Genomic DNA, 12,310 nt, shown 5'->3' with positions numbered 1-12,310 from the left:
CAAAGCGCGCTCCCTGCATTCCCTTAGCGGGGAGGCTGGGTGGGGGGCAAAGCCGACGGCAGGCCTCCGGCTGACGAAGGTGGTAGCTGGAAGGGGCTGCTTTTCCTTGCCGAGATGTTTCCTCTCCAGAAATATCGTGGTGGTTCTCCAGAAGAGCGGAGCCAAGCGGGGCTGTGACCCACCCGGCTGTTCCTTCAGCATCCCGCGCCTTGGCGCCAGCCCTGCAGCTCCTGCTCCTGGCAGAGCCAGGATGCTCCGGGGGGATTTTTCAGTGTTTTACATCCTGCCCCGATTCCCCGAGCACGAGTGGAAGGAACTTGCTTCGTGCAAACCCTCTCCCCGGGGCAAGTCAGGGCTCCCGGCCGCGCTCGCCGGCTGCCCAGGCTGTTGGCATCTTGTGTGCGTGGGCGCTTCATGGGGGAGAAGGGTTTTGGTTGTTTTTTTTTTTTTTTTTTTTGGAAAGGACACTGTGGTTCCCACGGGCTGGGGGGTGGTTTGTCGGGGTTCATTTTGAGTGAATGGGGCGTTGCACTAGCCAGGAGTTTGCTCAGTATGGATTCAACCTGGGGCAGCTGTTGCAGGGCGAGATCAGAAGGCACAGAACGTTTTATGTGTTTTAGGAAATGTGCAAGGGGATCATGACTCCCTTCTGGCAGTGTTTTATACAGAAAGTTCAGGCTCGGTACTCACTGGCAGTTCAGAAAAAAACCCAGCACACTTCGTAAGGGTTGTTAGAGGGTTGTTTTTTCGCCGGTTAGCTCTAAATAATGAGTCTTTCAGAAAGTGTTCTGTTTCACAGAGTTTCCGGGTTTTTTTTCCCATTCGCAGTAAACGTGTGTATTTCCAAATGTCTTCCAAACACGAGCACTTTCTCTGTAGCCGTATGTAGAAAAATAATTTGTAAACTCTCTCCCTGCAAGAATTTATCGCTGTGCTATGATAATACGCTTACTACTGGGAATAGGTAGGAATGTGTGAGCTGCCTGACTCGTGAGGTGTTTCTGTAACGGGAGGCTGCTGGTTTTGGTAGGTGATGAGGAGTGATTTTTTCCTGGGTGAACATCGCTGCCGGGTCAGGGGGGAGAGACCCCGGCGGCATCCGCCGGCTCACGGCTCGGCCCTCGGCCGCCGGAGGCTCGCGCAGGAGCCACAGCTTACATGGCCAGTTAGCTGGTTCATCCAGCTCTTCGGCAAGTTCGTCTAAAAGCATTTTATGCGCGAGACCGAAGGGACCAAAGCCCTCTGGTTTAGTGGCAGTGAGGTGTTTCTGCGTGCGGCTGATGGGAGTTAGGGGCAAAAAGAGGAACTGAGCAGTCCTCGGGCGGCTGATCTCGAACCGAATACCCTCCTTAGAGAGGTCGCTGGGCATGGAAACACAGCACCCGGTACAGACTCTGTGAGTTCAGTGCTTTGATTTTATTAATTGTAATATCTTAAGAAAATAATTGGATTTCGAAAGGGGCTACCAGAAAGTGACTTAGCCCTTCTTTGCTCTTTCTACCTTTTCCCCCCTTTGCACTCGCCTGTTTTCCCTACCTTAGCTTTCTGTGGAGCTTTTCATCTTCTAAACAGACCCATCATGAATAAAACTAGTTTTTGCTTACATTTTGTCAGTCCGTTTTACAGAGGTAAGACTTTACATCATTCTTACGCGTTGAGGTGATAAACCTTTGGGGCAGGAACTAATACTCTGGATTTGCTCAGGGTGCAGCACAATGGTGCCCTCGGTGATCTTCAGCACCGTTATAATAACTGTGATTAATGGGGAACGAAGGAGCCAAGCCTGCATGTTAAATAACAGTATCTTTTATTTAGCACAATCAGAACGAGAATAATGCCTTCTTTTTAGAGTCTATGGAAAAATTGAATTGCGGCTTCTTTCAATTGGCAGAACTAGTCACCAGGGAATGTGGGAAGACTAGCATTAAGTGCGTAACGTTGCAGTAATGAAGCCTGGGTAGATGAAATGCAGAACCCGAGTGTTTGCTGTACCTGCCTAAGAAATGTGGCTTGGGCGCGGTGTAATGAGCACTGTGAGATCCTGGAAGCAACGCCAGCTTTTTGTTGCAGATGTGTAGGTAGCCATCCTTTCTGAAGTGACAGCTAGCTATCTGGGGAAAAAAAAAAAAAAAAAACAAAAACAAAAAAAACAACAACAACAACAAAAAAAACAAGAAAAAAAAAAAAAAACAAAACCAAAAAAACCCAAAACAAAACCCAAACAAAACAAAAACAAAACAAAAACACAAAAAAAAAAAAAAACAAAAAACAAAAACCAAAGGGGACATTGTGCTTCCCAGTGCTGTTGTCTGAATGCAGTAAAGCCAATTTTCTTCGCGACAGAGTGTTTCCTGCACTTCCCCACATGTATGGCGCGCGTCCCCAGCAGACGCTGCCAAACAGTTTTCTGCTGTTTTATTTTATTTTTATTGCACTGACCATTTAGTACAGTCCCCACTATTGACTTCTAGTCTGTGATAGTGGTGGTAATGACGGTGTTTCTCTGGATTACGGTGAATTGCCCTGAATTACAGTGTTTCTCTCCTCAGGGCTGAGCACCAGGATAAATGAATCCTCGGCACCGGTGGCTCGAGGTGGAAAACAAGTTTTACATGAACTTTCCGAAATGCGAAACGCACTTCTGGCTCGGCAGGGTCTGTGTCATTCACAGGTTTAGGTGGCTGCCTGTGGGGTGAGCCGAGTTGCTCCCATGGCATGGAAGGTCTTGGCATAACCTCTTCTTTAGGAAAAAATCCAATCCCACTTCCAGAGTGGCCCCAGGGAACCTCGTGAGCTGTTCAGGAGCTCCGAGCTGGGCGCATCTTCAGATCATCCAATAAATTGAAGATTGGCCCTCGAGTAGTTTTGCTGTCCTGCTGGCGGGATGCACTGTCTTGGTGGGTTTGTGTCCTTTTAGTTTAAATACCTTCCTTCGGGGTGAAAAGAAACCATTAGAGTAGCAAAAAGCAAAACCTGTTCTATAAATCACCTGGAATTTAAACAGCGCTGGGGATGCGCAGTCCCGAAGGCTCTGGATGAAGGGCTGGGTCTCGGAGGACTGTTGCCACAGAAATTGCTGTTCTCTACCCAAGTGAGCCTGGTGAGCGTCCGGGATGCTCCAGGAGCTTCTGGGGAGGTGAAGACAACGTACGTGCACTTCTTTTCATATGATTAGTTTGCGTACTACACAAGTAGGAATGAAAATCAGATTTTTTTTTTTTTTTTTTTTTTTTTTTTTTTTCCCTAAAGAGCTGTTCTTTGTATAACGGAGTGTTGGAACTGGGTGGCTTTTCCTCCAAAGAGTTAATGCCGCTGTTCCCTGGCACGGGATGGCCTTGCCTCTTGAACACCGATCTCCCCAAAACTCCCCAGGGGTGGGAGTGCTGGACTGCCGGGGCGGAGAGGTGCCGTTTCCCCAGGGCTGTTCTGGATTTGTTCATCGGGTGCTAAAATGCTTCAGTGATTGGCTGGCCTCGAGAAGGATGAGATTTCAGTGAACAGGAAAATATCCAGATCCTTGCCCCGCAAAGCGACTTAACTGGCAATTTAACTGAGAGTCCTGGATCTTTTGGGGGGTGGTAGGGGAATCGGCTTCAATTCCCCTGTTTTGCCCAAGGTGACTTTCAACATTTAATGTGTAGACAGTTTCAGGAGGAGAGGAAAAGTGCTTTCCTTGCAGCTTTTATTAGAACATTTAAAATCAATTATAAGAGGTGACTTCAAAACTTACCTTTGGGAGTTCCACAGATAATTAAAATGGTTGTCAGAATAAATTAGATTTTTCTGTACTTGGCTATGTCCAGTTTATAACTGTCTTTATTGCATGGCGGACTTCTTCCTCGACTGCACAGATGCATCCTCAAGATTTAGTTCCACTTAATGAAGTATAAAACAGAGGTTTATGAACAATATTCTCAGTATTAGACTTGTTACGAGTTGACAAAACACCCTGGCTGTTTTCCAAAGAAAAGGTCAACCAAATAACAGGAGAGGAAAATTCTGGCCGTGGGCTGTTGCAGCCCTTATATATATATATATATATATATACACATATATATATATATATATATATATATATATATATATATATCTCTACAGATTTGTATTGACCACTTGACTGATTTCCAGTTAATGATGTTGCTTGGCACTTTACTGGTGCTGAGCAAATGGATTTTCTCAGACTTTTATCAAGGGGAATACTTCATTAATTCCTTTTAGCATGAAAGAAATCATGAAATTGTCAAGCGATACGTGAGGCGTCTCCGTTCAGTCTGGCCAGCGTCTCGGGCCCAAGCATCAGCTTTAATGGGGCTTTGGCCTTATAGGGCTTATGCCTGCCTCTAAACTTGCTGCATGGAAACGTATGAGCAAAGGTTATTAACAAAAAAAAAATGCAAAATACATTAATTCCTATAGAAAATCCCTGCTACTCTTTATAGGTAATAGATCTGTCTCTATGACAATTATGATTGTTGGTGAAAAACACTCGATGCCTTTTGTTTTGATCAGCTCCACAAAAATCAGAAGAGAGCGACGGTGTCTCTTTGTGTCTGGATGGAGAAGTGCTGCAATCACTTGTGAAGAGTATTTTGTAGCGTGTCATTCCGGAGACTTGACATTAAGCCCCTGCTTCGCTTTGCCTCGGGTGCATCGGGGACTTGCTCAGCCTCTCTTGGAAAACCAACTGGGGTCAAGCAACGGGGCGAACACCCGCTGGTTTTGGGGGGGGCGGCTGCTGGCCACGAGCTTTCCCCCTGGTGAAAGGAGCCTCGGGGTCAGCTGGGGGGAAAAAAAAAAAAAAAAAAGAAAGGGGCAGCCAGAAGAGTCTTGGCACCAGCCCTGGGGAGTTCGAGGGACTTTCCCCCCCCCACACACCCTGTTCCCGTGGGTTTCCCCTTCGCAGGGCAGCTCCCCGACACCGCTGGAGGGTCTCGGGGGGGTGGTGAGATGGGGCCCTTGGGAGGAACAGCCCAGCTTCCTCGGGTGGGGCACGGGGGGGGTGGGAAGGGGGGGAGCGTCTTCTTCCCGCTGCGCCAGGCTTGGGGGGGGGGGGGCGGCGGGGCCAAGAGCGTTTCTGGGGTGGCTTCTCCTGCACCCCTGCTCGGGACGCCCCTCCGGCGCTGCAGCGCCTGCCCGGAGATCTGCTCGATGATTCGCTGCGAAATGCAACGCGCTCTCACCCTCTCTTTTTCTGTGACATTAATATAATTATAGCTGTAATTAATATGGGTGGTAGCAAAATGCCAGCCTGATAATTCTGCGTCGTCTTAATTAGCATTCATTTTTCTTTCTTGAGGCGGCATGTTTTTCAGACCCGACTTCTGTAGTTGTCAATCCAGACATCGCTTTTTCTTTCAAAAGCTATAATGGACCCGTGTATTGCAATTATCAAAGATGAGAGGAGAAAAGAAACATGCAAATGGAAATACCTTTCAAATATAAGTATTTGCTTTCTATAAAACACAGAAGACAACATCTGTCTGCGGCTAAACGCGTGTCTCTCAGGCTAGAAGAAAATGCCTGATGCGAACGTGTTCAATGTAAAAAAACAACACAAATAAGTTGAAAATTAAAGTTGCTTCAGAACAAGTGGTAATGGATAAATCTCTTAATAATGAGCACAGTGGTAGCGGATAAATCTCTTAATAATGAACACAGTAAAAGGTGAACTCTCTGTGCAGTATATTCGTGTGAGTGGTTCTTGAACCCAAACTGCTGTTTGGGTGAGAGAGACTTTATGCTGCAAATGGTGTCAGTGATTTTGAGAATATTAGATTATTTGGCCGTGTTTCTTGTTCCAGATGCAGCATGACAGCAAGCAGTAAGTCCAGTATTCCACCAGTAAGAAACATTTTTGGTTGAAGGTGTTTAAAGGAGGAACCAACCCTCCCCCCCCCAAGGTTTTGTTGTTGGACATGAATTTTGGTAGCTTGCAAGCTGAACATTATTATGGTATCTGGTTTTGAATAATGATTGTTTTAGCCCAGGTCTGCAATACCTCAACTACATGATGTCTTTCTCTCCTTCAGCAAATAAGTATATATTTATGTACATATTTATAGATATCACAGCTTAATGTTATAGTACCAATAATCTTTTTGACCCGAATTTTCTTCTTTTTTGACTCCTGTGCTTATTATTCCCAAAATAATTTCAAAACAATGTACTGGAAGGGGATTTTTGGAGGTCTGGCTGAACGATTGAAGAAGGCTGCTTTTGTTGTTGCATTGTTTTATTTTGAAAAGAGTTTTCAGATGTTGGTATACATGAGAAGGTCAGAAACGGTTGAATAATTTGTTTCTAAAACCTTTAGATATCAGTTTAGACCAGAACACAGATTGCTCTTGTACCTCTTTTGAAGAAACCTCACAACGGATCCCAATTTTTTTTTTTTTTTTTTGTAACCTTATGCACTTCCATGAACTTAGCCTGATGTGCTAATATCAGCTCATCCGATCAAGAGGGTAGACATCTGTATACAAGCCAGTGACCAGTCTGAGCAAATGTAAATGTTTTTCATGAGAGTTTGGTTTTTACTTACCAGAGATAAAGTGTAGGCAGACATCTTTCTATTAAAAAAAAAAAACAAAAAACAAAAAACAAAAAACAGTTGGAAAAAACACACAGATTCACAACACAAACTGAAACTTGGGAAGGGCATATGTGCTGGCTTGTAAGAATATCAAAATTTGAAAACTTTGCTTCCACTGCTGTGCATTTAACGTACTCGAATACCCTTGAATGCTTCAGCTCTTGCTGAGATTTGCCAGAGGTGGGCACAGTTGGAGCTGCTTTTCAAAATGACACCTGTGTCCCCTCCTCGGTCAGCCCTCAGCTATAAACTCCCTTTTCTAAATAATTCCGGAAGGTAACTGAGTGAACTAGTACTCACACGGAGTTTCCAGCACCTTGGCTGAGGCTATATGAGGTTTTTAAAGGCTTTGGGACTTGCTTTTGCACACGGAAAAGTGGGGAAGGGAAACAAAAAATATCCTTACGAACACAAAGTGGAATTTTGGATGTGACGTGGACTCATTCCACCTCCTTCCAAAAGGACAGCACGCTTCGGAGTGGGATCTCAGCAGCAGGTCGATATTTAAAAGTCTCTCTTGCCCCAGGAGAGGAGCCCAGGAATCGGCCTGTGGCTCTTGTGTTTGTAAGTGAAAGCAACACTTTGAGGCGCTCAGATCTGATCTGGGTGATTTATCACTGGACGAACAAAAGAAGAAGGTGGCTGGTGCTTTGCCGTACCTTTGGGTGCCAGATTTTCACCCGGAGAAGTGGCTGGCGAGCGGTGAATAAGAAATCTGGCAAATGGATTCCGTCATTGAAAGATTTCCCCAAACCTCCAGCTACAAAACCCCTTGCCTTCATTCCCTCGGCTGCTTTCAGCAGGATGGAAGTTTTAAGATTTACATGGGGACACTTTCCCTTAGTCGTGCACCGCTGCCAAGCGTCGCGTTTCCCGGTGACGTGGTATCTCCCGCCCTCTGCTTAATTCACTGAAAAAATTTTTCCTTTGCTGCCTGGTTGGTTCTTCTTCCTTGAGTTCAATTTAATGCTTCCCTGGAAGTCTCGGCGGATAGACATCCCCTGGGGCACTGCGTTTTTTGTGGTTCAGATCTCAGTCTCGGCTCTTTTAACGATACTGTCGTCCTTCTACAAGAGGAAGAGGTTGTAAAGGAACCCTGAGATCGCCGGGTAATTGAGGTGTATGTCCACGTGCTGTACTTGTCTATGCTTTTATTATATTTCTATGTTAATTTAAGCGTTGCCACGTAAGTGAATATCTCGCATATTTTTGGCGGCACCGTTTCCCTGTTGCAGGTGTAGATACAGATTTATACTCATCAAAACCTGGATGAGACATGGTAGTTCTATCATTTGTCGCGGCCTTGACGTTGCTTCATTAAGCTCAGGCTTTCTCCTATTCCTGTTCCCACCGCGGTGGTAGCGCAGCTGCCTGAGCTCCCGCGGCAGAGCCGGCGTGGTCTGGCGGGGTGGTGGCTGCCGGTGGACGGGCTGCGGCTCTGCTCTCCTGCTGCTGCGGGGAGGGGACCACAGCACGGGAAAAAAAAAAAAAAAAAAAAAAAAAAAAAAAAAATCACTTTTTGCTCAGATAAGGGTTTTCTGCAAGGAAAGCGTGAGGCGATCCGGACCCAGGGCTGTTTCCTAAGGCCATTTCTGGAGCTTTTGTACTGGGGCCAGCGACTTTACGGAGGTTGGGAGCAGTGGGTTAGGAGCAGAGAGATACTTCCTGCGGAGCCGCGGACGAACGACACGCCGAGACGGGTTCAGTGTGGGTGATAGAGCATCAGTCAACGTGTGTCTTTATTGGTCCAGGGTACATATATTTATACAGACAATGATAATTATTATGCCTAGTAGTCACTAGCTGATTGGCTTAAGCTCTAAAGGTCGTATTCGCACAGCCCACCTACTTGCAGTTAGCTTACAGCACAAGCTGCTCACAACACTAAGTTTCTCATGCTACTATTTCTGATTCCTGTTGACTTGTTTTCGATACACGACAGTACCGTAACACAATGTTTCTCAGACCACCGTTACCATAACACTGGGTTTCTCAGACCACTATTCCTAATTCCCCTTAACCTGTTTTCGACACACCACAGTACACAGGGCTGAAGCGTCCTTGACATTCCTCCTGTATCAGCAGCTGCAGGCAAACCCTAGTGAGGCTCAGCATCAGCAGCTAGAGCAGGCTCTGATCATACAACTGCTCGGTGGGCTCAGGACCCTTGTCTCTGAGCCATTCTCCAACAACTTCCCTTGTGTCCAGGCCGTGTAATTTGGTGTAAATGCTCGCGGTTCTCTACCAGCTGCCCTCCTTTGCTCCCCCTTCTCCAGCGGTCTCCACGTTGTCACCCCGCTCCGGGCAGTGGACCTTGCTCCTTGTGTGGCTGGTGGGGAGCATGCACGGGGGGATGGCCGGAGCCCCCCACGGCGGATTCAAGTTATCAAAGAACTCCAGTCACAGTTATTTAACGTTTCCCCAGCTCCCGAACCCACCCGCAAAGGGCCGAGATCTGATCGAGCGTGGTTCCTCGTGAGCGGTGATGCCGCGAGGGCTCAGCCCGTGCTGCGTGGCCGCTCTGCGAGGCAGCGGGGCCGCCTGCTGTATTTATATTTAGTTACCGCAAGTGAACGAGTCCTCATCAGGCTCGTGGTCAAGGGAGAAGAGCTGGTCACAGCCTGGGCTTTGCCCAGCGGGCTCCTGGCTGAAGGCGCTCCGTTAAACAATCCCTCGGAAGCTCATTAGCTGCTTCGGCAGAAGTTCGTCGAGGGCGCGTTCTCTCGTGTCTTCATTTATTTCCTAATTTTGTTAAGCGACGCGGTATTTCTGAAATAGCCATGCACGTGAATCTTTAACACAGATAATCCTTGGTACCCAAAGTTGAGGTAGATACTAGGAGGAAGACTTAGTTTAGAGAAGTTTGGATTCTTCTGATGACGGACTCGGTTTATCCGTCGTATTGCAAGATCTGTGAGATTTCTCTTGAAGACGCTGATGGCAAAATGTTTCTGTAGAATTCCCAGGAGGTAAAACGAAGCGTATACCTGGGTGATTCCTGGGCTTGGTCCCATAAAATTGCTTCTCCTGAACATGATATTCCTTCTCTTACGTACAGCAGACATTCACTAGTGGAGGAGCTTCCACGAAACTCCCGTGAGATCCAAGGCACCACCTCAGTGCTTGGAGAAGAAAGCGGTTGGGCTCCACTGGAGTGAAAATGCTGTATTTTATGTATGGCAAGTTGGTTAGGACGTGGGCTGACTCTTTGTCTCTGCAATCATCCTCTGCTTCCAGGTGTTTTCCTACACTGCTGACAAAGAGATCCGCACGGACGACCTGTGCCTGGACGTCTCGAGGCTCAACGGCCCCGTCACCATGCTGAAGTGCCACCACATGAGGGGCAACCAGCTCTGGGAGTACGATGCCGAGGTACCGTGCCAGGTTTCTGCTGGATCTTAAAGATCAGTGCCTCTGCATTCCAGTTGTGTTTAATCCTTTTCCCGAGCCCAGTCACCTGTTTAGTTCGACGCTGCCGTGGGACGGGAGGTGGCTCCTGCTGGGTTTTGAGGGGGGGGGGGGGGCTGCAGTTTGAAGAAATTTGGTGGCTTATGGAGAGGTTGCAAAATGGATGCAAAATACGTGTAAATATCTCTTACGGCCGAATAGCTCTTTTTTTTAAACGAGAGAGGAAACAGCAGATGAAAATTAAAGCATTCATTTTAAGCTTTTGCTTTGAAATGTGACTGTGCAGTTTTGCGGGGTGACATCCACGCAGAGGTATTGGCATCTGCTTCAAGATAGGGTCTTTCTTATATGTTAAGAAAAAAACATACAACCTTGCCGTTGGATAATACTGATCTGCCAAGTAGAAGAACAGTGATGATACTTACCACTGAGCTGCAGTTGACCTGGTGACTTCTGATACATTCTTGAGCTTAACATTTGAATTGAAACCAATTTTCTCTTTCATAAAGAATCTTTCTCTTCTTACAAAAAACGCATGCATATTTTGGTAATTTTTACATCACTTTGAGGATGTTCATGCCTGCGATTAACACCTGAGATTTAAGATCTTATATCCTCCTCCGTCTCAGGTGATAACTGATTTTTGAATCGGTTTTAGACAGTTTTAAATAGAAGCCAAGGAGCACAGTGCTGACCGGTGGCTGAGGACGTGGGGTCGATGTCGCAGGTTCCTCATCCGCCTCCGTAGGAAATTAAGCATCACCCAACCCAACGGGCACGGTGTCCTGGGCCGTGCAGGGAGGGAACATCTTGTTCTTGGGTGCCCTGAGCGAATCCAGGCAGGTCCCTGCTTGGGTCCGGGGTGGCTTCTGGGTTGTTTGAGGAGAGGTGGTGGAGGGTCACGCTGGGTCTGACGCCCGCTGATGCGGCATGCCCTTTCGCTCCTTAAAATACTGGGTTTTCAGACTCTTAAATTGGAATATTTCAAGTTTCTCTCAGCAATACCTTAAAGGATGAATTTTGAATCAGTATTTCTTTAAAAAATATTTGTAACGTTATTTTTTTACATGCTTCAACAGCCCAGAAATTTCTAGCTAAGCAGAAATAGGGCAGAAGGCAAGGCTGTGTTTCAGCTCCCAGCCCAGTTCTGGCCTTTCCCCGGCCCCGTGCCGTGCCCATGCACGTGGCCCAAGGCAAAGCTCCTCACAAAATGCTCTTTCTCTACCAGAAAGGTAGAGAAGACTCCTTCCTGATTTAAAAAAAAAATAAATAAAATAAAAAAATAATTATACTGCCAGTCGCTTTCCTCTGAATGTTTTTGGACACAAGCCACGGAAATGAATTTCCCCACTGAGCCCAGTTTTAGCACTGGCTGCCCCATGCTCTGCGCTTGCACGGCTCTGCCAGTCTCAGTGTAAAGATGCCGAATTAGTACTGGCACGTTTTCCTGACTGCAAACGTTGAAAAATACTGCGATGCTAGAAAAATGCTGCCTTATTTGAAAGATGTTGCCTCTTAAAAAGTGCTTCCGCCATTTCATAGGAACAGCCGCTTTCACCTTTCTGCGTGAAAAGCTACATTTCTTTCAACTAAATATGCTCTCCTTTATTTGTAACATTGGAAACGTGCTGGTTTTTTCTTTTAAGTTTAGCATGAGAGATCCACAGCGGAAAATTTCTAAGTGGCTGTGTAAAACCAAAATCCACCGTTAGATGGAGCTCATAAAAAAGAAATGCACCATTTTTTTTTTCTATATAAATGATCTCCGGGGCGACGGTTTTGCTGTCCGTGCTGAGCATAAACCACAGCCCGTGGCGTTGCGTACCCCTCCGTTTATCGACAGGAGTGTTTTGGTCAACAGTTCCACGCTGAACGCTCAGACTCGAGCTCGCCAACTTTCCTTTGGTGGCAGAACCTGGTGGGGTTGGTAGCGCGGTGCGGGGTGGGGGGCGCTGGCTGAGCCCCCTCCCCGCCTGCTCTGCGGGGCCAGGGCACGGTGCTCACCCAGCTTTTATTTCATTTTGCTGCCTGGTCACCTCTGAGCATTGCAGGAAACCTCCAAATACACACCTAGGTGCAGTGGGCAAATCTATACCCAATAGTTTTATTCCGAGAAAACAAATGGCCAGTCATATTTTTATTTTTTGGTTGGTTTTTTTTTTTTTTTTTCTTTGCAGAGAAACAGTTGCAACACGTTGCCTGATTTGCCTGTGTCCGTTAATTTGTTTTTCACAGCAAAGCTGCGCTCAGTTTTACATTTCTTTACTTATTCAGAAATAGACTGGAGGCGATTTCCAGGCGTTGTACCGT

At 46.6% G+C, this 12,310-nt stretch overlaps 1 protein-coding gene across 8 annotated transcripts in view; it reads left to right on the top strand.

Moving 5' to 3' along the window:
* GALNT13 (polypeptide N-acetylgalactosaminyltransferase 13) overlaps positions 1 to 12,310 on the top strand; it is a 143,082-nt gene that overhangs the window by 115,128 nt on the left and 15,644 nt on the right. For 7 of the 8 annotated variants that reach the window (XR_004407744.2, XM_032997347.2, XM_042783725.1 and 4 more), the window contains one exon: positions 9,830 to 9,964. Coding sequence is in view for 7 of the 8 variants with exons in the window: in XM_032997347.2 (XP_032853238.1) it covers positions 9,830 to 9,964 (135 nt within the window). In the remaining variant the exon portion in view is untranslated. Of the gene's footprint in view, positions 1 to 9,829; positions 9,965 to 12,310 lie in introns of those variants that run through there. The other variant, XM_032997350.2, reaches the window with a different exon arrangement.

This window comes from Tyto alba, unplaced genomic scaffold, assembly GCF_018691265.1.
Source record: "Tyto alba isolate M040663 unplaced genomic scaffold, T.alba_DEE_v4.0 Super-Scaffold_7, whole genome shotgun sequence".
In the NCBI taxonomy this organism is placed as follows: domain Eukaryota; kingdom Metazoa; phylum Chordata; class Aves; order Strigiformes; family Tytonidae; genus Tyto; species Tyto alba.
This window is presented reverse-complemented; position numbering and strand designations above follow the sequence as displayed.